The sequence below is a fragment of the Vigna unguiculata genome, chromosome 9 (genome assembly GCF_037176805.1).
Source record: "Vigna unguiculata cultivar grain cowpea cultivar isolate G323 ecotype 2 chromosome 9, ASM3717680v1, whole genome shotgun sequence".
Taxonomy (NCBI): Eukaryota; Viridiplantae; Streptophyta; class Magnoliopsida; order Fabales; family Fabaceae; genus Vigna; species Vigna unguiculata.
The window spans coordinates 8,838,527-8,865,306 of record NC_140800.1 but is presented as its reverse complement, the minus strand read 5'-3'; the positions used below and the strand labels follow the sequence as shown (position 1 = coordinate 8,865,306).

Below are 26,780 nucleotides of genomic sequence, written 5' to 3'. Positions count from 1 at the left end.
TTCTCCGTTGTTCTCATTCAATGCCTCCACCGTTCTCCTGCAATGCCTCAATGTTTGAAGTTTACTGTAATCAAGATCGTTCTCTTTGCTTCCAATCTCGTCTCTTTACTTCTTATCACTTTTTCGCTTTCGATTTCATCTCTTACTTTCAATTTCGATTTCGTTTTCATTTTCCTGCGTTAAGATTTCGATTATCCTACGTATGATTTCATTGCCTTCGATTTCGATTTTACTGTGTTTGATTTCAATTTCAATTTTTGATTTCATTACGTTTGATTTTGATTTCACTGCGTTTGATTTCGAGTTCGATTTTACTGCGTACAATTTTGTTTCCCTCTTTAGATTTAATTTACTCATGCCCTAATTCATTGTTTATTTTTCTACAATCACCACAATTGGAGTAGCAACGCTGACCATGCCACAACCATCACAACTACAGTGTGATGTCACCACCACCACAACCAGAGTAATTACTTTATGTATTTTGTTATTATTTTTTTCCTATGCCCTATCGCTTCTCCTATCACTTTTAGAATTTATTTTTAAGAATATAATAAATAATTTTGAAAATAAATCACCTTTTTTTTTTACCAAAAATATTTTTCATTAACTTTTAATAAGATGAGAGGTAAAATTTGATGAAATGTAGGAAATTTTAACCTAATTAAAATCGCATATTCTTTCTAGGTACTCTAAGAAGATATGTTCTTCATATAGTGAAAGACATTATTAATAAACTAATATATTATTAAATTAATTAATTTACTCATTAGCCTAAGAGTGTTGTTACCTAATAATGAGATGAGGTTACTATGCCAAATAGCTACATTACAACTTCTTGGTAGGGGTTTTGATTTCTACTAATATGCAAAAAAAAAATTAGACTTACATTCACTTTTAACCCTATAGTTTTATGGTGCATAATTTTGATCTTATAAATTTTTAATCGTAAATATGATCATCTCTAGTGTTTCAAATTTAAGTAATTTTAATTAGCCATTAGAATATTATATAATAGAAAATGTTATATGTCTATCAATGATAATAGGGACGATTAATAGTAAATCTGAAAATTAACTACATATTTTTTATATAATAACTTTTTCTTATTAACAAGTAAATGATATATATAAAAATTAGAGGGCTAAATTTATAATTAAAAAATCAAACGAACTAAAATTATATATTTACGAAACCAGTATTTAAATCATTTAAAAAAAACCTAAATCCATTATAATGATATCTTACTATTCAAAAAGAAATAATATCTAACTATTCAATGAAAACGAAAAATATTTATTTTTCTTAAATACATTATTTCGTTCCTTAAATATTGTTAGAATTTTTTTTCTTTTTATTTATGATTTTGCTTTTAAAACTCAATTAAATTGATATTTCAGAAATAGTGCACATTTCTAAGTTTAAACAAATTATCACATTCACGTTTTCATAAATAGTCTGATCAATGCATTTACTGTTTTACATAAATCATTATATAAACAAATATTGGTTATATTTGAGGGAATAAAAAACGTATAATTATAAAAGGAAGAAATGTAATAAGAAAATACAAAAACTATAAACAAAAAACGAGAGAGAATGTTGATAAAGAAATTCACAATACATTCAATTAGAAGAATTATATTTTTTCTATAAGTGCTAGAAACTTGGTTTGGTTCTTTTCAAAGGAAGATTTTTTAAATAAAAAATAGGAAAATTAGTTATTTAATGACCTAAAAACAAGAAAAATGATTTTTATACGAGCAATTCAATTCTCATTCAATTCAAATTGTTACATGAGGCAAGAAATTTTATAAATTATTATATAACTCTCATTGCACTTATGTTGAAGTAGATGTGAGACTAACACTCTGTTCACTTGTGAAAATTTATTATTCAGAGAAATTAGGGAGGCATGACTTGAGGGTGATAAACATGTTCACTTCAAAGTGAGAGAAAATAGGGTTGGATCGTCTCGGCCATCACCTCAACCTGACATTTCTCGACTGTTTGTCCAAATTGTTCCTGCTCGTCTCGACCATTGGCCCGGTACTTCCCATTTTCGTCTTTGGCCCGAGCCAACCTGTCTCGGTCTTTGGTCCAACCTAGCTCGGTCGTCTAGTCTCGACCTTCAATTCGGGTCGGCCTGAGACGACTTGACTTCATCTTTGACTCAAGCTCAAAATATTGTTTTTAAAAATTAGTTAAAGTATTTTAGTGGGCCAAACCCACCTTGACCCTAGCCCTAACCCACTTTAGAGGAGGATTTGAGGGCTTCGGCTTTTTTTGGCCCCTTCATTTTGGGGGATCCCCTCAAAGGAGACTTAGCAAGGAGTGGGTTAGGGCTAACCCATGGGCCATTGACCAAATTGACACATGTAGATATAAGGATGATTTAGTGATAAAGTTGGAAGGGAGGGTAAGAGAAAGTCGTAGGTTCAACTTTCCCACTAACAATTAAGAGTTATATATAAAGTTGACTTAATGAGTTTGGAAAGAATGATGAAAGAGGTTGTGAGTTCGACTCCCTCAATAAAAAAATAATAACAATTAATGACGAGAAAAAACATAAACTCTTATAATGAATATGGAAACCACTTTGAATAAAAAAAATTAGAAAAAGTATTAAACAATTTATACAAATACTCATTAAAAAAAAAGGTATTATGTCAAAACTAAATACACTTGATGTAAAACCTAATATAGTGTATTATTCCCATGAGATATCACAGAATTGTATTAGTATGACGTAGCATTTGTGAGGAAAATAATAGATAGAGGGATCCAAAGTCACTATTAGAAAAACACAATTTGATTATGTCCAAAATCATTATGAATCCAAGGAGAAAAGTTAGGAACAATTGGGTTGATAAGGCCCATTTGTCGCCTTCTGATTGGACTTAAATCTTTCATCAATTGCCGATACTTCACTATAAGCTAGTCTTGTACCCACAACCGATTAAACCATAAATAATCAAATAAATAAATAACAAAAACACATTACACTGAAAGATAATTGTGCCCCATTGTTGACGCTTCCAAAGTTGATTGAAAATTTTTATGAAACTAAAAATTTCAAATACTTTTAGAAGAAGTATAAGTTTAAAATAAAGTTTAGTAGAGCAAAATATAATTTAATATATATAAACTTATACTTAAAAAATTAAAAAGAAAAGTTTAGACAAGTTATAGTCCATTTAACTCTTTAAGAGATGTATTACTACAGTCAATTAATTTGAGTTTTTACTTTTTTTTAAAAGCTTAATGAGATTGAATTGAACTTCATATGACCTGTTAACCCATGTAAAGCAACTTCTTTTTATTATAATTTGAGTTGATGTGTGATTGCTATAAAGTGTTTTTGAACCCTAGTCACATGCTTTGAAGATAAACTACACTGCAAGCCACATGCTTTGAACCTAATTCAATATTTAAATCGGATCGATAATAGATTTTACCTATTTTTTATACTTCAAAAAAGCTGCTTTGATCTCCTTTTAAAGGTAAAAAAAATAAATAATATAAAGTTCTTTTCATTATTTATTGTCCCGCCAAGACTTTTTCTTAACCTACTAGATCATGTACAATTATTTTGATCATGGCAATTTTAAAAAGGAGAATTGTTCACAGTTCAGAGAAGAAAAGGTCTTTATTAATTTTCAGAGCATACTAGTAAACTTAAAAAAGAAATTATATTTACTTCATCCCAAAGAAATATGTGAAGGTTTAAAGTTCATATTTATAAGAAGCAAAATCTTAATTTTCATCAAATTCTTAAAATGTGTATAATGTATAATTTTTTTTATTGGTAAATGTTAGTTATTAGTATTTTAATAGTGTACTCACAATCTTTTTTACCATTCTTCTCAAACTCATCAAATCATCTTTATAACTCTTAAATGTTAGTGAAAAAATTGTTGAAAATCCAAGTGTGAGTCTAAGTCCATATTGAATAAAAATGAGAGTTGAGTATTCCATAAACCTATCGTCTTAAGGTTTTGGGGTAAGAATGGTGGTTATCCCTTATGTGTGAGTTAAACTCATATCTCATTAGTATTAAATCTCTCCAGTGATCCTTTTTCGAAAAATCCATCAAAATTTGAATCTACAATCTCTGTCACCCTCTCCTCTAACTTTATCACTAAACCATCATACAGATACAAGTAATGTAGAATCTTTATTACTGCTACATGTGCATGTGTTGTTTAAATTTAGTTGTTCCTAACAAAGCATGCCTTTGTTTTAGGGTTATCTTGGATACATGGTGATCCAAACAGATGATCCTACAATGAGTTGAAGTTTATGATTGCCAATAAAAATGGGGTTGTTAACGAGGCAATGTCAATGGAAGAGGACATTGATTTTGGACAAGTATGCAGTTTTGGGATTTGCATGAAATTGTTGAGATGTCGAGTACAAAGACAATTGGGTAGTAGCAAAAATTATGAATGATTGTGTTTTCTTTGTAGATGAGGATTCTAAGATGGGGTATGTGACCATCATCATCAAAGTATAGAAGGGACCACAACCAAAAGTAATTAAAAAAATTATTATAGGGTCTTAGATTTGTAGAATTAACTTCACCTTAAGACAAATTTTTGAATGGTAAAAGAGAATTAGTGAAACATAATCAATTTTAGCAATAACAATGCCATCAAGGTACAAAAATGTGAGGAGACAACAAGAACTAACATTTAAATGATGAGATTTAAAACCAATAAAGGAAACTACAACCAAATATGTAAAAAGCTCAAAATAAAATATAAAAGAATTGAATAATCCATTTATAAAAAGTTTTTAAATAAATTAGTTGAGAATTGAATGAAATTTAATCTAGTTTTAGTTAATTGTTATATTGTAGAGTATGAAGAGTTTGTGGTTTGGTACATTGGATGTGTCCTTTTGCAACCTTATCATTCATCTTCTAAAAATAATGAGTTGTAAGAAATTTGAAAAGAAAAGGTTTGAAATTTGTTTTGTTTTACATTGTTGGATTGGGGAAATGATAGAAAGTTGAAGTTGATTTGTATTTGTGGATAAAAGAGTCGCATCCCTCCATTTATGGGATTAGCCAAGTTCATTTAATTTCCTACTTTCACACAATTATATTTCTTTTCAACTACAAGTCAAAGTTACACATTTATTATATATATTAATTTATGTTAGTATAATTTTTATTAAATGTTATATCATTTAATATCTTTTAAATGAATTATGTGTTTTCAAGATTGATACTTACATATACGTACACATAGAATATAGTTTTTAAAATAATTAATAACTTTTTAAGAAAATGCTAAATAATTATTAAATTTATTTTAGTTAAAATCATAACCAAAATATCTTTAACAACTAAGTTACACTGGATAAATTTAATCATAATCTTTGTAATTAATTTGAGTAACGAGTCTCGTCACTATTTACTAAAATATATTTATTGTCTCAGATTGTATGTTTATTATTAAAAAAATATTATAATATAAATAATTATTGAAATGTTGGTATATATAATAAATTATAATATGAAAAGGTTTTTACAATTTTGTTCGTTTCATTTGTTTTTTCAATTTTTTATACAAACACTAAAATATATCTACAGTTTTACACTATTTTTTTTCTACACTTTAATAAATAAGTAATTCATTAAGAAAACATTTATGATGAAAACATTCTGCACAATAATTCAGCCACGAAAGTATTAATGATGAAATTTATCATAAAGGTGATATTAGTAAGGGAATAATGTACTTCTCTGTGATATAAAGACAAAATAAAACATCTTTTCAGTTCTTTATTTTTGCCACAAAATAATGATAGTCATTGCATTCAATGAAAAAAAAATATTCATTATGAAGTTGTGATATGATGATTAATTTGTAAAAAAGTAGCATTTCTTAATAAGAATAAGGTTTGTTGAAACAAATAAGTGCTTTAACCATTTACATATCGTTTGAAATAGATAATTTTTCTGTAAATGACAATAAATTTTTCAATTTAAAAGAAAATACAGTTTAAGTCATAAAAAATTAAGATTATATTCCGATTCAAGTATGATAGAGGATTATATTCTCATTTGAAAAATAATTTTTACAATTTAAAAAGGACATAAAAACGTAAAATTATGACTTGAAACACAATTTATCACACACTTTATAACTTCGTTACAAAATGTATCATAATTTTTAATAAATTGGTGATCATCACACATCATCAACAAAGATAAATATTTTTTATAAAGTAAAAATTAAATACTAAAGCAAGAAATTTATACTCGTGGATATAAATATTAATATATATATATATATATATATATATATATATATTAAAGGATGTGAATTTAACGCAAAGAAGAGATGTATTGGTAGTTCTTCATGTATATCAAATTTATTTGTACTTACTAGCGGATTTTGACTAAAAGTGTCGGAGGGGTCAATAATATAATTTTGAGATCATTAGATTCGATCATTAGTATAATACTTCAAAAAAATGGTTTCTCTAACGAAACATTTTGGTCAATAATATAATGTTTCAAGATATATGAAGAAGTAGAATCTATCTCATTTTCATTAATAATTTCCTTTTCATTATTTTTAAACAATGAATTTATTTTTTTATTCTTTATCAATATACTTTTTTTGTAAATAATATTAAAAAATAATTTATCATAATCTAATAAAAAATTGAGACATGTAATTATTAAAAGAAAAATATATATTATAGTTATATTAAATATAATTTAATATAGGCTTAGTACTTAATTTGATCTTATAATTTTATTTGAATTTTCAAAAAAACCCTAATTTTATATCTTTTCAATTTAGTTCTTCAATTTTTTTAAAAGTGTTCAATTCATCATTTTCGTTATATATTAAATTACTCCACCTAAATATTTAAATTATTATTTTTTACATTAAAAAAATTCCTATTTAAACTTATAATATTTTAGAAATATTAAAAATGTAAATATAAAGTGACACTTGTCACATTCAAAATATTTGTCACGTTAAACATTTAAAAATTACAAATGTCACTTCACATTTACATTTTTAATATTTTAAAAAAATGATAAGTTTAAATATGGATTGTTTTTTATGTAAAAATGTAAAAAAAAAATTGAATATTTAGATGGAGTAATTTGATATATAATTTTTTTTAAATATTTTAACATGTTTATATAAGTTTTTTTTTTTTAGCTAAATCTAAATTCAGGTAACTCCAATTGGTTTCTTAAGAAATCTTCCCCACAAGATAAGGGTAAAAAGGAATACCACAAAAAATCATGTTCTGCATGTAATCCAAGATTAGCTAACCTGTCTGCACATTTGTTGCCTTCTCTGTAGATGTGTGTTATTGTTAGTTGCATGTTTTGTGTTAATGCTATACAAGTTTTTCATCTATTTCTAATATCCCAAGGGGCCATTTCCGGTTTAGCAAAAGCTAAATTTGTAACATCCCGTCAGGATATTACTAATTTAAAAATAAATAAATGGAATAAACAAGACAACATGTTTAATAATACCTCATTTTCCCAAAACGCGGGAAAATTTAATTAATTGAGCTGATAAAAACTTAGAACGTCCATTACATAATTCAAATCCAATGTTATTAAGTCACCCATCCGGGTTTACAAATATTTCCAAAACAGAGTAATACAAGTAAAAGTTTCCCCAAATCAATCCCCTCTCCGCGCCTAAGCTGCACCTAAGCCACCTGCATCACCAGCATCTGCTCCCGTGTACCGCGTACACGATCATCGCCACACACACGCAGATAGGGTGAGCTTAGCAGATAAAACACATATATATACAAAGCTATAAACATATATATATATATATATATATATATATATATATATATATATATATATATATATATATAAATCAGTATTCATACACATCACATAACTTAAATTAACTTTCCACATTGTCCTATATTTTTATTCCCTCAATTCAATCTCCAATACGTTTATTCGTGTTCTACTTCGTCTGCTAATTACTTCAAGGTGACTTGCTGCCATACCTATCGGCCACAACCGATAGAGCACGTGCGGGAATACATGCTACGGATCATACACCGCAACGCCAGGTAGAGTTCCCACATACGAACAAAGCCCGTATCGTCCCAAGACTACCAAACTCGTCAGCCAACAACTGAGGAGAGCAATCTATCTGGACCCATCCGTACTGGCCACAACCAGCACACTCATACCGGCCACACTCGCCAACCTGAGCCACAACTCAAAGGTTTCTCGTGTTCATCCGCCATCCCGAGCCACAACTCAAGAGATGCTATTCCGAGCCACAACTCAAGGAATACCACGTGCTTAACCCCTATCCCGAGCCACAACTCAAGGGATACGTTCCGAGCCACAACTCAAGGAACTCCAGCAACCTCACCTTTGAAGCACTACCAGAAACCTTGTAGAACACCCTACGAAGTCCATCAACTAGGACTCACAGCAGCTAAATCGCCTAGCGGGGGACACGTACCGCTAGGCGCCACAGCTTCCAGACCGCCTGGCGGGTGTCGCGTACTGCCAGGCGCAAAGCGCCTCAATTATACAGACTTATCAGCTACCGCCTGGCGGGTCAAGCCACACCGCCAGGCGCCACCGCTTCATACCTACCACTGTTCTCACTACCGCCTGGCGGAATACCTCTCACCGCCAGGCGCCTCCTGATAATCAGACCCACTATACTGCTGCTACCGCCTGGCGGGTTGAATCCCACCGCCAGGCGCCATCTCAGAACGTCGTCACGTGCTGGTTTACCTACACTCCACCCCTAGGTTATTCCCCATACTTGCTCTGTACTACCTGAATCACTCGTTTTTGATGAATATGTTACCCCAATACTAGTTTTATTCATTCAAGTCCTCTCATCCTATCTTGCCTATGCATTACACTAATTAAGGTTATTTAGAAGATCCCCCCCTTCAACCACATATTATCCAAGTACACATTTTCCCCTAGTCTGACCACAACATGATTAATCCTTCCATTATGCTCACATGAAATCCTCCTCTATTTGGTACCCAGTCTGACCAAAAGCACTCCCTTCCCTATGGTATTTTTCAGCCTTAAGACCTATCTGTCAACATTCTCTTCTCATTGTCCACCCCATAATTGACCCCATCTTATTAGACATACTTAAGTCTACACTCTCCAAATTTTCCAATTCATCTCGTAGTTAAATTTGTTCACACCCAATATAGTATTACCCCACCGCACGAATTCCCACTCCTTCAGCCCGAACCAATCCAACCAAAACTTCAGTCTACCAATGCTGTAACGCTGCCGCTTGGCGGTAACTAATCTCCCGCCAGGCGATGTGCCAGACCCGAGAGCCATCCTGTTCTCTTTCGCCACTGTTAACCCTCACAACCATCACCTATCATATATCTCAATACAATTCCTCCTATTTTGGCATAACAACTCCAACAATTTCAGTCCCCCCCCCATCTCACTACCACCCTACCTCGCAAGGATCACGACAATTTCATCCCAAGAGCACTCCGATTTCATCTCCGTCACCTTAAATCACTGTTTCATTCATTCCTACCTACTATCGCGTAAACTGCACACCATGTAATGTCCAATTCATCTATTGTTAATCACCAACAGCTTTTCCACCGATTAGATTTAACCCAGAACTCCAGAAAACCCCAAATCAGGAAAAATGGCCTCGCGCTGCCTGGCGGTTCAACTAACCCCGCCAGGCGCTTCATCTGAAACCCAGAAATTTAGTGTAACTTCAAGCGTCGCCTGGCGGCCGGGAATGTGCCGCCAGGCGGTTCCCCTCCCAGAGTCCCAAAAACTCACATAAACAGATGAGTCGCCTGGCGGTGATTCATCACCCGCCAGGCGGTTTCTGGAAAATTTCCAGAAATGCAGAAATTCAAGCACACAACAGCAGATAGACATTCAATTATCAAACATCACATGTAATTATTCTTTTTCAAACAAAAATCGCGGAGTCCAGCTCCCCTAACCTGGTTCTCCTTCGCTTAAACTTGACAATTTGTAGGATCCACCTTGATCACCCACCTTCCTTGCTTCCTCCCTATTCAGCCACGTAAATTCACCCAGAACCTCTCACACTCTCTCAGATTTTAGCTCTCTCTTTAGGTATAGTTTATCAGCTTATCAAACCTTAGCCCTTAACCTAATTTTCCTTTTTAAAGTGTGCCTAAACTAAGGGATTAATTACTAAAACGAAAATGGCATTGAATAAGACATAATGTGCCATTCAATCCCTCCCTTGGCTGCCCTTCCAGCCTCCTTTGGCTGCCCACTCACTTAGGTTTCCTCCCCACCTTTCCATATTCACGTCAAAACCAAAAATGCCAAAAATATAAAGTTTAATGTAAGTTCTCCAAGACTTGAACCCATAACCATGCAATTGCCCAATCAATAACAAACCATTTAACCAATCCATATTTTATGCTAGGAATCACAATTCAATTATCATAATATACAAGAACATGTTTTCATAAATTTAAATAACAAAACCATAACATCAAAAGTTAGCATACATAGGACTCGAACCCAAGTCCTCTCGCACAATCAAAGTGCTCTCACCCATATGAGCTAGCACTTTTCCACATCATACCAACCATAATTTAATGTCATAATTATTACCCCACCCGTATTTATTAATTAATTATTTATTTAATTAATTAAATTCTACGGGTCTTACAAAATTCACTAGTGACGAATCAAACTCCAACCAAAGGTTAGTCCATCCTTTGTCCACTGCAATATATAAGTTGTAATTAAGTTTAATTACTAATTTGGTCTCAAATTGGAGAGAGATCAATTTTTTTTTTCATTTAAAAAAAAGTGGGACTAAATTGAATCAAAATTATAAAAAAAGATAATAAATTTGGTCACAAATTGGAGAGGATCAAATTTCTTCATTTTAAAAAAAGTGAGGACCAAATTGAATCAAAATTATAAAAAAAGGGAGTAAATTGAAAAGAAGCATGGTCATGTGACAATAATATGATTCGTGGCACTATATGAACATGACATTAAGATATTTATGTATATAAATTTATAGAGTAAATATGTTTTTGGTCCCTTAACTTTAAGTGAATTTTGAAATTAGTCCATTTCGAAACTTTAAACCAATTTAGTCCTTCGTCTTTCGAAATACATGGATTTAGTCATTTTAATCAAATTTTGTTAGGTTTATTTGATGTTCCGTACGTATTTCAGGATTGTATTTGAGTTGTTTATACTGTTTGACACATTTTTTCTTTAATGTTAAGTCAAATACTATAATGAAAGGTGTTTGAAATGTCAAATAAACTTAACAAAATTTGATTAAAATGACTAAATCCACATATTTCGAAAGATGAAGGACTAAACTGGTTCAAAGTTTCAAAATGAACTAATTTCAAAAATGACTGAAAGTTGAAAGTTAAGGGATCAAAATCATATTTAACCCAAATTTATAAATACAATTTACTTTTTATTTATTATAACTATATATTTATGTATATAAATTTACATCATGGATAATTATCCCACGTATTATAAATAATTCTAACAACAGATACCCATTCTCCTTAATATAAGTGTCTTTAATATACACAATATATAAAAAAAATTAAAAATGTATATTGATCACTGAATTAAAGCATTAATACTTATACTTATTCTCTCATCATGAAAAATAAAAAATAAAAAGTCATCTGCCATTTAATAGACCAATATTTGTCATTCACTTCGTACTAATTATCTCTCAATATATGATATATCAAAATTTAAAAGTTTAAATTAAATTACTAAATATAAGTATCGTTATTGGAGAGATATGAATAAAATTAAGTCACTAGACGCAAGGAAAGGACTTTTTTATCATATAATAGTACAATGAAAATTTGTTATGAGTTATTTTAATTGAATTAGTCTTGTGTTTTAATTGCGTTGAATATTTTAAGAAATTTCGCCACTGTTAATTTTCATTAAATTCAAACTTTATTATTTCCCGTGAAAAGTACTTGTAGTTTGTTAAAGTTATGACTTTTAAGAGAGAGAGAGAAAGAGAGTACTTACATTTACGGCTCTTTTATTGAAGTGGTACAATTTTATTTTATTTTTATTAACAAATGTATGAACTTTAAATAAATTACGAACATGGTAAGTTATCTAGAATAGCTTTTAGAAAATTCAGAAATTTAACAACCAAAATTCAAAGCACGAATGCATATTATCATTTTCTTAAAAAATAGCTAAAAACTGTCACAAATTTCTTATAAACTGTCATAATTTTGTTCATAAGTAAACACAAAAGAAATTCTTCCATGTGGTTAAAGATGTAATTTACGACAATTGTTTAGCTGCATAATTTTTTTAAAACAATCTGTAAAAGTTTCGAAACACAATTTTTATATCTCGAAGTTTTTGTAAAGAATATTTCTCTACTTCCATATATTTTGTGAAAACATTACATTACATTACACTACTTTGATAATAAAAAAGTCTTCACTGTATCAAATTATTTCTAAACAAAAGGGCAAGTTTATCCAAATATTTCATGCAAAGAAAAAGTACGTAAATATTATTTAAAAAAAAAAAGCATTTTAGCCATACGTACGGATTTTATATCACCTTGTCCCATAAAGAGAAGACCTTGCGAGGAACTACGAACGCATGATGCTGTAGAATTATCGTAGGATATCTATATATATATACATATATGCGGGAAATGGATGAAGATGGTTTTCGTGAGAAAGACTCAAAGAAGTGATTTGACGTTGATGAATGATATTGTAATGGTGTTGTTGTTGATGATGATGATGATAGATGAGTTTACTTACTATAAAAAAAATCCTTCCTTTAATTTAACTATAACTTACCGAAACCAAAAGCAAAGCCGCATGCATGGCCCAGTTCCAACCCAACCAAGTCGAAAGTAACACTTTTTTCATACTCAGAAGTACATTCCATTCCCATGGCTCTCTTCCGAAGGTTCTTTTACCGGAAACCACCCGATCACCTCCTCGAGATCTCCGACAGACTCTATGGTCTCTCTCTCTTCCTCGCTCACATTCACTTCCTTTTTTCTTACTTTACCTACTTACTTACACCTTTTCTTTAACTATGTCTACTTTAGTTTTGTACATTCTTTTCTGAAATTTTTGTTCTTGGGAATTGAAGCATAGCTCTTGTGACTGGTGGCTGAATTTTGACCTCGGTTACTGAAATTTTTTTCAAGTGGGTTTATGTAATGGAGTGAAAATGTGGACTTTCTTTGTTTCTGTTTCTGGGTTTTCTGTGCCATTGGGTTTGGGCTATTCCAGTTGGTCCATGTTTTTCCGGGTTGGGAAAGGGGTTATTCAAGGTGTAACAAAAATGTGGAACGAGAGGGTTCGATTTGGAGTGACTGGAATAAAATAGTAGTCTCTGTAGTGATTCGTCAGTTGAGGATTGTTGGCTGGAAACCCCAGAAAGGAAGGTTGATTTTGTGTGCAAGATATGTTTTGAGTGAGACTTTTGTACTCGTACTGAAGGTTTTGTAATGTAGTTGCAGTCATAGTTTTATCAGAATTCTTGATAGTGTGAAAAATTACAGACAAATGTTGTCACCACTTCAGTTGCAATCGTGTTTGGAGACCTTATTTTAGAACCTTTCTTGTTGTTACTGAGATTATAGTTGTAGTTGTGGCTTGCTGTAACAGTTGTTTCTGTTTAGTGTCAGAATGAATTTATGTGTAATACTTGACTGTTTATGCAGTTTTTGATTGTTGCTTCTCCAAGAATGTGTTGGAGGAAGAGGAGTACAAGGTTTATATTGGGGGGGTTTTGGGTCAGCTACAGGATCACTATCCGGATGCTTCTTTCATGGTGTTCAATTTCAGAGAAGGGGATAGGCGCAGTCGAATTTCAGACATAATGTCTCAGTATGAGATGACAGTTATGGAGTACCCTCGGCAATATGAGGGTTGTCCCCTTTTGCCTCTGGAGATGATTCACCACTTCCTTCGGTCAAGTGAGAGCTGGTTGTCTTTGGAGGGCCAACAAAACGTGCTTTTGATGCACTGTGAAAGGGGTGGTTGGCCTGTGCTTGCGTTTATGCTAGCTGGTCTTCTGTTGTACAGGAAACAGTACAATGGGGAACACAAAACTCTTGAAATGGTGTACAAGCAAGCACCTAGAGAACTTCTCCATCTCCTATCCCCTTTGAATCCACAACCCTCTCATTTGAGATATCTTCAGTACATTTCAAGGAGGCATTTGGGTTCTCAGTGGCCTCCTTCAGAAACACCCTTATATTTGGATTGCATTATTCTGAGGGTCCTTCCATTGCTTGACGGTGGAAAAGGATGCAGACCGGTTGTGCGTGTCTATGGTCCAGACCCTTCAAAACCTTCCAACCGAAGTTCTAAGCTTCTTTCCTCAACTTCAATGGGCCAAAATCATGTTCGTCACTACATGCAGGTGACTTAAATTTAAAGTTGTTAATCAGTGGTATTCATGATTAATTGTGAATTGATTAGAGAGAATGTCTTATTAAGAAGTTTCAACCACAGGCAGAATGTATGCTCGTGAAAATTGACATCCGTTGTCATGTTCAAGGGGATGTGGTTCTTGAGTGCATACATTTAAGTGATGATTTTGTTGGTGAGGAGGTGATGTTCAGAGTCATGTTTCATACTGCGTTTGTACGGTCAAATATACTGACGCTGAGCCGCGATGAAATTGATATTCAGTGGGATGCAAAGGATCACTTCCCCAAGGACTTCAAATTTGAGGTAAGTTGTTGTTTTCCTTATGTCAGTTGTTTTCTGAAGCAATAGGAGTTGAACACATAGTTGTATCTGTATATCAGGTGCTTTTTTTGGACGCTGATGCTGTTATGCCTAATCTAAACACAGTCGATGCGAGTGAAGATGCTAGTGACACAGAATGTGCTTCACCTGAGGCTGAGGAGTTCTATGAAGCAGAAGAGATCTTCAGCAATGTAATTGATGTACTGGAAGGTAAGGGAGATTATGATTTTCCAATGGTTCATGACAGTGGAGTGGATGATGGAAGTCATACAGAGATCTGGAAAGAGTATTCAGATCCTCATACTTTTCTGGATTCCATGTTAGATGATGGGATTCACCAACAGGTTGATGATACGAGGTACAAGCTTGACAAGAGGGTGGTTTTAGATACTCATGCTGTCAAAGATATTGGAGTGGATTATGGAGTAACTTTCATGACAAAGGAAGTCACTGTGAATGCTCTTGATAAGTTGGCAGTTAAGCAAAACAAATATGGCGAAGAGAACAACAAAACGGAAGAAGAGTTAGATTCAGAAGCAGGGCTGCAGGTGCTTGATATTTCCAGACCAAAATCTGATAAATTACTTATTTCTTCTCAAAAGAAACATCTTCCTTCAAACTCAAAGCCCATGCAAGAACCACATGGTTTTCAGGCACATTATGCAAAACCCAATGTAACAACTAGGTCGGTTCCTTCTAGTAAGGGTGCTTCTCAAGATTCCATGCATGTCTCATATCCACTATCAAGGAACAATAGTTCACCACTTAGATTGTCATATGTTACCTCTGAAAAGGAGGAAATTATTGCCAAAGGAAAATCTACTTCTAGTTCTCATGTCTCTGAAGCAATTGCTTTTACGGACACGATAAATGACCCGAAAAGCTGTCATGGTGATAACTCAAAATCTTCAAACATTGTACCTGAAATAGGCTCAAACTCTCCACTATTATCATTACTGTCAGTCAAAGAGACATCTCTTCAGTTAGCTAATCAAGCACCACAACAGAGCTATGGTCAAATGTTACAACTTCATCCACCTCCACCTCCTCCTCCACCTCCAGGTTTTGGGCAAAATACCCATTGGAAATCTGTTGGACAAAACAATGGAGCTTTACCTACTTCTCCTCATTCTCCTCCCATTGCAAATGGTGTAATTCCACCAAAAGTTTCACTACCACCACCACCACCTCCTCCCCCTCCTCCTCCTCCCCCTCCTTTGCAGTCTACAAATGAACCCTCCCTCCCTTCTCCCTCAATATCTCCAACAACGTTTAAAGCTCCACCTCCTGCACCCCGACCACCACATTATCCTCCACCTCCTTTAAGCAAATCTACACCACTTCCTCCTCCTCCTTTAAGTACTGCTCCACCACCGCCACTTCCTCCTCCTTCTTTATCCAGAGGTTCACCTCCCCCACCACCTCTTCCTCCATCAAGTGGAGCACCACCTCCACCATCATCTTCTTCACTGTCCAGAGCTCCACCTCCTCCACCTCCACCAAATCGTGGACCACCACCACCAACAATGCCTGGAGGCACAGCTCCTCCACCACCTCCAGGTGGTCGAGGACAACCTCCTACTGGAACACGAGCTCCTCTTGCTCATTCTCCTCATGTACCTCTTGGTGGTGCTACTTTTCCTTCAGCAATTGGAACTGATACAAGAGGGAAAGGTCGTGGACTTGGACGTCCTACAGGGTCTGGTGCCATGGGAACTCGGAAATCCTCCTTAAAGCCTCTGCATTGGAGTAAGGTAACAAGAGCATTGCAAGGAAGTTTATGGGATGAACTACAAAGACGTGGAGAGCTTCAAATGTAATTTAACTTGCCTATTATTGAAAGATTTTATTGATTCATTTCAATTCTCTATAAGTATATGCCTGCTTTCAACCCTTCATGTTTTAATGATTGGTTTTACATTCTATCTTAGAACACAAGAGTTTGACGTTTCAGAGATAGAGAAGCTTTTTTCTGCAAATGTTCCGAAACCTGCTGATTCAGATGGTAAATCTGGTGGGCGGCGCAAATCTGTTGGATCCAAAGCTGACAAAATCCACTTGGTATTCTTCGATATGAATGTTCTTGAAATTTGATTTTTGAGATAAACGTTGGCTAAGGTAGTCTTGCCTTTGTACTTCACAACAAGGATTGCTGATGTTCATGGAGTCATTATATTACAATTGAAATTTAGTTCCATTGTTTTTATGCTCAGTAATTTGTTCACAAAGAAATCGTTTTCATTCTGGTCTGACTTTTGAGTCATTAGGTAATTGCTCCTTAACTGTGAAGGGAACAAATACATACTTTTACTATAGTTTTGTTATGTCAGGAAAAATATCAAACATATCTTAGTGCATAAAGTATCAAGAATGAATGACTATCTTGGGATCATGACTGTGATGTTGTCATTACTGTCTCTTCCATTTTCTTGAAATTCCAATTCAAATACTGCACAAGTGCAGTGTGCATTTCTTTGGCTGTTAAATTAAAGCATTTATTCAAAATCGTTGATATAATTTTCATTTAGTATTTTCCTACTATCATACCAATAAGTTTTTTTCTGATTGATTGTAGATTGACCTAAGGAGGGCCAATAATACTGAAATTATGCTCACAAAGGTTAAGATGCCTCTTCCTGATATGATGGTAAGTTGATTGTTCAAAATTTCTTAATTCATTGCGAGCAATTTTAAAACTATATCATGCAAGCTGAGATTTCACATTAAAGCATATCATAGTGAACAATGGTATTCTTTTTCCATGAAACATAAAATGTAATTTTATGAATGCAAGTATAGCAAGACATGTCGCAGCTTCGTGCATGAAATTGATAAATGCTTTATTGATGATTAAAAAAGATGCATTTGAATTAAGATGTTTCTTAAAATATTTTTTTATGTGCGTGTAGTTATTGATTAAGACTACAGCTTTTGATAATAGATGTTCTTGGAAACAGTTTCTTGCCTTATCATATATCTGCAATAGTATCAAACTAAATCTCTTGACTGTAACTTATTCAACTTACTGTCTTGCATGACGAAATTCATATCCAGGCTGCAGTACTGGCTATGGATGATTCAGTGTTAGATGTTGATCAGGTGGAAAATCTCATTAAATTTTGTCCAACCAAAGAGGAGATAGAGCTTTTAAAGGTGAAGCTTAACAAATTTATACGTGATTCTTGCCTCTTTATTAACAATTATGGTTTTCATTTCTAGAAATTTCTCTTGCAATGAGTTGCTTCCTTTCATTATAATTTTCTTGCTTTTCTAATTTTCATTCATCTTGGTTATACCTATATAGGGATACACCGGTGATAAGGAGAATTTGGGGAAGTGTGAAAAGGTTTGTGAATGCTTTATTTAAGCCATGATATTATGTAGTACTTGATAAAAGTATAATGTGAGTTCAGAAAATCATGTGGGATTTCTATTTTGGCATATCCATACATAACCGATAAATGTGTTGGTGTCTTCAAGTTTGCATAAAGCATATAGACTGGTTTTATCTTAAGCAAAGGTTGCAGTAAAAATATCCAATAGTACTGATGATGTTCTCCAGGGAAACGTTCCCAAATAGAGATGAAAGAACAAGAGTCAGAAAGTACAAAGAAAGAACGAAGAGTACCATGTCAATAGGATTTCGAGATCCCAGACTCTCTCAACCAATGTCCCCACTGATCCAATTGTCCCCACTCTCCTTCTATCTCTCTATTTATTAATTACAGATTATTAGCTACAGGCTCCAGCACAATTGTATTATTGAGCTTCCTCCTAGTATAGGTTCACTTAATGGGAGGCCTACAACGAACAAAGCTGCCCCCCAACAGTTTCACCTTGTTCTCAAGGTGAAAATGTGGAAACTGCTCTTTAATTACATCTGCTGATCCCCATGTGGCTTCAAAGTTTGGAAGATCTTGCCAATGAATCAATACTTCTGCTGTTCCAGAGGCACTGTTTCTGGCTGCCACCACTGATGTTGGTTGAACTTGTAAGTGGTTTTGGAGCAACTGAAGGAACTAAAGCTTTCTTCAAGAGGGGATACATGAAAGACTTAATGGATTTGCTATTCTGGGTTAGTTTTAACTGGTATGCCACTGGCCCCAATATCTTCACCACCTGATAAGGATCGTACAACCTTGGATTCAATTTTCCATTCTTCTTTTTAGCTAATGATTCAACTTGTAGGCTGTAATTTGAGATAAATCCATTCACTGGCCATATAGCTCACGTATCTTCTCTTCTAATCAGCGTAGGTCTTCGTTTTGTTTTGAGGTATGGATAAATTTTCTTTCAAATCATCTAAGATAGTGTCTCCGTCACAGGAATTTTATTAACTTATTATAAAGCTTTAAAAGGACTACTCCTAGTAGAACTATTGTAACTGTTGTTGATCAAGGATTCAGCACAACTCAATAACTTAGGCCCTTGTTTCCTCTTAGACCCAGTCACACATCACAAATATGTCCTGGGGCACACCTGTTTACAACCTCAGTTTGGTGATATGTAGAACTAAATTGAGCTTTATTATAAAGCTTTAGAACAAGCTGAGATCAAATAAGTCCCCCTTTGATCAGTAAAATATCTGAGGCTTATTTGGACTGCATTAATGATGAAATGCCTTCTCATCAAATAAGATCTCCACTTTTGTACTTCCATGACAATGGCCATAAATTTTCTCTTACATAAATGTGACCTAAGTTCAACCCACATAAGGATTTAACACCACTTTCAACCCAAAACCTTGAGAGAATAAGTTTATAGGTCTTCTTTCTTATATAGTGCTTAACTTTCTCATTTTTACTCAATATGAAATTTAGACTTATACTTGGATTCTCAGCAGGACTGCACCTAAATCTTTACTAGTAGCGTTTTTGTTTCATCAACAAATGCTTAAAATTTCTGGAACTGGTAAGATGGGTAACTCTTCCATTCTTTTCCTAAGTGAATCAAAGGCAACTTGATCTTGTTGCTGCCAAGAAATATTGTCCTTCTGCAGCAACTGAGAGGTTGTGCAATTTTCCCATAATCTTTTACATAGGCTCCATAATATCCCGTGCGGCCTAAAAATCCTCTCAAAGCTTTAATGTCCTTAAACACCGGCCAATTCATCATATTTTTAACTGTCTTGGGTCTGTTGCTACTCCTTGGCAGGATATGGCATGCCCAAGATATTTTATTTGCTCTTGCCTGGAAGTGTACTTCTTTTTATTGACAAACAATTGATGATTCTTCAGAGCTTGGAGAATATTTTATAAATGGAATTTATGTTCCTGTGATCTTAATATAAACTAGTATATCATCAAAGAACTAAGTCTATTTTCCTTAAATATGGTCTTAACACCTCATTCATTAATGATTGGAAAGTGGAAGGTGCATCTGTGAGACCAAATGTCCTTACCATAAACTCATAATGTCCCTCATGAGTCCTAAAAGTAGTTCTAGGAGTGTCATTTTCCTTCATCCTGTTTTGGTGGTACACAAATTTCACATCTAAAAATATAGCAGCACCTCCAAGTCATCCAACAACTTATCAATTACCAATGTACGGCATTTATCCAGTATAGTTATTTTATTCAACCAAACCACCAACCTCCATCTTTTTTCTTAACCAAAATAATTGGGCTTGAGTAGGAAATCAAACTTAATAACACCAAATCTCAACATTATCACTAACTACTCCATATTTTGATTTGGCAGTGGGATACCTTTAGGGTCTAATGTTTGGAATTTCAGTCTCTTCTTTCAATACAATGGTGTGATCATGTATTCTAAATGGGGGTAAATCTTAAGGTCCTTGAAGAACTCTTGAAAATCCATTCAATATCCCTGCATCCCATTCAAATAAAACTGTTGAAAGGTCTATCTTACCCAACAATGCTTGATCACCGACTTAAAGGAGACAGATGTTTTAGACGTGGTTGTTAGTTATGGCTTAAGTACAAAAGGAGAACCAAACCCAAAAGGCTAGTCCATTAGGTGGGAAAGCCTCAAGGCTTAAGTACCAGATCAAGTAGCTCATCCTACTTGATATTGGAATACTAACATTGCCATCCCTTTTAAGGTCAAGGTTCATGACGACTTCACTCTATTGATAATGACCTAGTGATACCCTTTTCTCTTTGAGATGACTTCATTCATCTATCAGCTGACGTAGCTATTTTCCCCTTAAGATGACTTCATTTATCAATATTCCATTTGCATCTTAATTCAGCCTATAGGTAACCACTATGATGCACCTATACTTCAATTTACATCATGTATCTGTGTACGACACATATCCTTATTCGATGTTTTAAGATAGTTTACCAATACTTATCAATGAAGTATCTAACAATAATATTTTTATGATGACAATAATATATATATATATATATATATATATATATATATATTTTACAACCTTTAACACATTTGATTTTAATTTGGATTCATAGTGTAGTAATGACAATTCTCAATAGGTGTAGTCATATCCTATACATGTATCAATTCTCAATGAAAACACCAATTGTTAGGACTCAAGACAAGAGAAGAGTCCAACCTAAGAGACTACTCCATTAGGTGGGAGAGCCTCAAGGCTTAAGTACCACATCATGCAGCTCATCTTACTAAATGTGAGATTCCTAAAAGAAGCACAATTGGGCTGTCTTAAAAGTAGAGCTTTCCTATAGTGTAGTAATGACAGGATAAACTACTCAAACTCTGATTTGATTAGAGGAAATTTAGAAGTGATAAAGATGAAACTATCTGGTGCTATTTGTTATTTGTTTGGAAGTCGTTGATTATATTAAAATTTAGAAGTAAGGTGAAAAGTGAAGATATTGAGTAGCCACACTACCATAACAAGAGAAGCAGGTTTATTTTAAGGAAAGAATTGATGGAATGCGAATATATGAAACTAAATAATTGAAGAACACTGTTCATAAAATAGCAAACGCAGTATTTTACTGTTCTTTTTTTAGTCTGTGGCACCACATTGTGGGCACATTCCTCTGGTGTTGAGACATGGATTATAAACAAATTCTTTTGGTCTTTGTTAATTCAACTGTGTATGTGTAATATTCTCATATACATTGGTTATGTTATATTTCAGTATTTTTTAGAGCTGATGAAAGTGCCAAGAGTGGAGTCAAAACTTAGAGTATTCTCTTTCAAAATTCAGTTTGGGACTCAGGTTTGCTGTTGTCTGCAATCTTTTTTTGATTATGTTGTGGATTTGGTTTCTTGAGTATCTTATTTTCACTCTGCAGATTACAGAGTTTAAGAAGAGTTTACAAACAGTCAACTCTGCTTGTGAAGAGGTCCGAAATTCATTCAAACTAAAGGAGATCATGAAGAAAATTCTTTATTTGGGTAATACATTGAATCAAGGAACAGCAAGGGGTATGTCTTTTTTTAGTAACAGAAATGTTTTTATTATCATTCTCTTCTGGTTAGGGGAAATATATATGGCGTACTTCTATGTATTTTTAAAATTAGATAATAATTGGCCCATAATAAGTCAGTAAATAATTTTTTTAATTTTTTTTTTATATCTGTTCTCATATACAACTTGAGTGTGAAATGTTTCCACTTTGTACAGGATCTGCTGTTGGATTCAAGTTAGATAGTCTCTTAAAACTAACCGACACTCGTGCTTCAAATAGTAAAATGACACTAATGCATTTTCTTTGCAAGGTAATAGTCTCACTTGATGTAGATGAAGATGTTATTTGGTGGTTTAACTTTCTGGTTTCTTCTATTTAAATTCCAGGTCCTAGCTGAAAGGTTTCCTGGACTCCTTGATTTTCACCTTGACCTTGTTAGCTTGGAAGCAGCCACTAAGGTAACAATTAGCTTTTGGTTATTTATATACAGAAGAACAAAGTTTTTCCCTACCTTGTTACCCTAATTTATTGGTTCAATTTCACTTTTTACCCCTTATTTGTAAAAAAAAAAAAAAAAAATCCTTCCTTTTCAATTACATTTCGCAATGCACCCTTCCATAATTTAAAATGCACGTGCATGCCATGTGAGTAATACGTGGGAAATGAGTCGATCCATTTCGTAACTTGTTTAAAGTTTCGATCATGGTCAAAGCAACTGTACGACTAGGAGACAAAAATCTCCACTTTTAGCAGTTCATCCTTTTTTATTTTCCAAACAGTCACATTGGACTTTGCAAATGCCACGTTGAATTCAAAGTGTTTTACTTTAGACTGGAAATTATGGGGGAAACGCAATTGGACTGAAAAATTGGGGTGGGAAAATACTGACCTAAAAATGTAAAAGTCCTAAATTAGCATCCTTCAACTTTGCCCTTTGATAAATATCCACTGTAATTTCAATTTGGAAATTAATCCTTTTAAACTTCGTGAAGAAAATAGTCGCTCAAGCAAAAGTGTGCAAATTTAGAAACCATAGATGAAATTGCAATTTCCCATATTCATAAAATCAAGAAAGTTCGCACAGGGCCACACTTGTTGAATCAATCAAGATCAACAAAAGTCCCTATTGAATGGGTACTAATTTTTAGTTCTATGCCCTTGATCAATAGAACTAGGTGTTGAAAGTTTAAGTAGGTTGGTTGCTGAAAATGAAAACCTTAGGGCTATTCAGGAAAATAAAATGATGTTTGTACTGGCTAACTGTTACTATTAGTTAACGTGATTGCAATGAATGGTGATCATAAATTCATGATCTTGCAGATACAATTGAAGTCATTAGCAGAAGAAATGCAAGCAATCATCAGGGGATTAGAAAAGGTTAAACAGGAGCTTGCTGCATCTGAAAAGGATGGCCCAGTGACTGAAGTTTTTCGTAAGGTGCTTAGTATTCTTGATTCTTCATTATATCATTTGAAGATCACAATTCAATGCAGAGAAAGTTATGCATTTAAACTTGAATCATAATACTGGTTTCCTGCATTATGAAGGTAGTTGACAGTGTAATTTTACTATTATTTCAATCATCAGTTTATTCAATTTTACAGTCAATCCCTAGGAATTCTACTGTAGATGTGTGGATTAAGGCTCCAGCAATTGTTTTCATAAATATTGTTTGTTCATTGGATTTATTTGTGCAGTTTTGGTCTCAATATTTGCTTTATACATTTGATATAAAGTGGCCAACACAATTTTAATTTTAGAGACATAGAAGTAAGGTTTAATCTAAAAATATAACTCTTATGTTATCAACTGGATTAAAGGCTGATAGTTGTGGTTCCAAGAACAACTCCATAATTGGCAAATAAACCTAGAGAAGTAGATATTTTATCACAAGAAAGAGAGTGGTAAGGATCAAATTTGCACTACTTGGATCTCAACTTTTTGAATCTTGTCATGAGCCAACCGATTCCAGGTATTGTTCGCTACCACTTTCGTTTTACCCTAGTAAACAAAACACCTCTTGGCCATCTGCTAATCTCCTTCTCAGATTAAGCATCGAGTACACAAAGTCTTTCCAAAATAAGTGCGTAAAGGTGTCCTTGTGTGCTTGCGTGCTTTGGCTTGTCCTTGTGTGTTTGACTTTACACTAGAAACTCCCACTTTTGCCCTCTGTGCACATGGTAAAGGACAATCTTTTTTCTCTGTAGCTACATCTAGGCTTGTAATATTTGCTTCCAACACTTTTCAGAGACTTTGTTTGATCTTCAAATGTTGAGTCCAGATCTTCAGTATAACTTGCTTCTATCTTCCTTGCGTCTGATGTTTCTTTAAACTAGGTTTATCACATCGATCTATCGTCTTGGGATATTTCCTTTTGATCTTTATATGAGACTAACTCTTTTTCAGATTTTGTCTAAGACCTACGATTAAACATACAGTTATATGAATTTGAGTTATCTACAACACACCAAGTAACTTTGTTAGACAACCAAAACATAATATTATTTATTATTATTATCAAAAATCATGGGTGTCTTTAGCAAGATTTTCAGATGTAGACTTGTGTCTGACCATGAATAATACATCTGTGTGCTAACAACGGGAAGTTAAGTTTTCTCTTGCATTCTGTTATGTGTCTTTCAGATCAGTTATTTAGATTTCTTTATATACTTCCTGTACTCGTTTACTCTTTCAGAAATTACAAAATTTATGCTCACATAAATTCTAAAATGTCTCTCTTCTTTCTCAATCGTAATATCTAATGTGTATTTTCAATTCATTTGACTCACTTTTTTTTTAATTCAGACATCGAAGGAATTCATTGCTGTTGCAGGGTCCGAGGTGGCATCTGTAACAAACCTGTATTCTGTGGTGGTAATATGCTTAGCCATCATTTGGGTTGATTATATATATGTATAAGGCAACATACAGATTGTGCAATTTATTTTTGGACAGGGAAGAAATGCAGATGCACTTGCCCTATATTTTGGTGAGGATCCTGCCCGTTGTCCTTTCGAGCAAGGTTGGTTTAGCGTTAATACTTTATTCTTGTTGATGGTGGGACAGAAAAGCAGAGGATGAGAAAGGAGAGTAGACAAGGAAAGGAGGACACACTGTAGTTTCATCATTCTTGCATGTTTGTTTGGCAAAAAGAAGTGACATGTTCTGTCATTTATTTTAAAATGCTGAGGCTAACTTGTTATTTTTTTTTTTTTTTTTTTTTTTTGCAGTTACTACAACTCTCTTGAATTTCACAAGGTTGTTTCTGAAGGCACATGAAGAGAATTGCAAACAAACAGTGTTAGAGAAAAAGAAAGCTGATAAAGAGGCTGAAATGGAGAAGGCTAAAGGCATTAACTTCATAAGGAAGAGTGGAAAAGATGAAGAAGAAGAAAGTTGAGGTGGTTGAAGCGTAGAAGACTAAGGGTATTCACTTGAGGAGAAAGAGGGCAAAGATAGTTGAAAACTGGGTTTTCTGCTCATTTGCACCAACTTCATTCTCAAGCCAAAGAGCAGAGATCTACCTGTGAGATCTTGGTGTGACAATTAGCCTTTCAAGGTGATCTAATGAAGTGAAATGGCACATTCTGTCCATCTATGAACATAAAGAAAAGTCCTGGGAGTGGATTCATTGATGACCTGTTGAATCAAATTTTTGTTGATCATTCACAGAAGAATACTCGGGAAAGGCCAATCTAGACCCAGCATGAATGCTTCTCATGATCACTTGAGAATCATGGGCATCCAGTGAATGCCATGTAATGTGAAATTTTGATGTAGGCCATGCTTCAACTAGAGTAGAACTGGCTTTGGTTTTTATCACTCATTTGACATTTGTCCATCACCAAAGCCTATGTGGTACCATGAGAAAACCTTGTACAAAGTTTGAACCCTCTTCTCTGGGATTCAATTCTTCTCATGTAAAATAGAAAGTAGCTTCCCTTTTTTCCTTTTAATAGAGATTTTAGTGGGACACCCCAAGAGCATGTTGTAAACTGTCAGGTTAAGAAAAGAAAATAATTAGAAATAAGGTCTCTGTACTGTAATTGTATGACAAGCCTGAGATAGGAATCCTAGTTTCCGTTATCTTTTGTAATGCAATACATATTAGTGAAAAAAAAAATCTTTTGTTGCATTCAGTTATCCCATTTGACAGTAGAAAAACACTCTTCAAATTCACTGATACGATAGCTCTTTAATGGTCTTGCCTGGGAAGGTACCTCACCGAAATCAAATTTGCATCTGCTGAGAGATATTTTACATTTGTAACGCCATTTTGTCATACATATTGAGATTTTATTTGGTGTGGACATTCAGAATCTTTTACTTGAGATATAGCAGAATAAAATTTGCTAAAAGAACTTGATTGTTGGATAGTTAGTTGCTTTACATCCCCTTCTTGCAAACTAAAATTAACATTTTAACAACTAATAGTTGTCATCCATCCAGAAAAAAAAAAAAAAATTAAGTTATTGAACAATAGGTGCTGCTAGAGTCACTAAAAGTATGCTTATCAAATTCAAATGTTGCACAGATTATAATCTTAGTAGTGACTTCGACGCTTTAACTTCCCTGATATCCTAGTTAACTTCAACTTGTGCACATAAATAGGAAAGGTGGAAAAGGTGAGTATTA

The 26,780-nt window shown here is 33.8% G+C and overlaps 1 protein-coding gene across 5 annotated transcripts; it reads left to right on the top strand.

Annotated features, from left to right (window-relative positions):
* Positions 1–12,748: 12,748 nt before the first annotated feature.
* On the top strand, positions 12,749–26,280 carry LOC114163753 (formin-like protein 20). Of its 5 annotated transcripts, none has more exons than XM_028048056.2 (17): positions 12,749–13,032; positions 13,743–14,446; positions 14,539–14,760; positions 14,838–16,594; positions 16,710–16,839; positions 17,354–17,425; positions 17,833–17,931; positions 18,083–18,124; positions 21,872–21,952; positions 22,029–22,161; positions 22,361–22,455; positions 22,532–22,603; positions 23,466–23,582; positions 24,951–25,019; positions 25,101–25,134; positions 25,212–25,260; positions 25,376–26,280. In XM_028048056.2, the coding sequence occupies exons 1-17, from the start codon at positions 12,960–12,962 to the stop codon at positions 25,422–25,424; spliced, it is 3,798 nt and encodes a 1,265-aa protein (XP_027903857.2). In that variant the 5' UTR covers positions 12,749–12,959; the 3' UTR covers positions 25,425–26,280. The 5 variants fall into 5 exon arrangements, 4 of the variants coding, with proteins under 4 accessions (XP_027903857.2, XP_027903858.2, XP_027903856.2 ...); XM_028048057.2 differs by having other exon boundaries at positions 25,212–25,281; positions 25,376–25,514; XR_003599422.2 differs by having other exon boundaries at positions 12,750–13,032; positions 25,101–25,281; positions 25,376–25,514.
* Positions 26,281–26,780: the final 500 nt, after the last annotated feature.

Coding starts and splice junctions, on each gene's coding strand:
- LOC114163753 (XM_028048053.2), top strand. CDS start 12,960: ATGGCTCTCTTCCGAAGGTTCTTTTACCGGAAACCACCCGATCACCTC. Junction 17,932..18,082: donor AGGAGATAGAGCTTTTAAAG/GTGAAGCTTAAC, acceptor ATACCTATATAG/GGATACACCGGTGATAAGGA. Junction 21,953..22,028: donor AAATTCAGTTTGGGACTCAG/GTTTGCTGTTGT, acceptor TTCACTCTGCAG/ATTACAGAGTTTAAGAAGAG.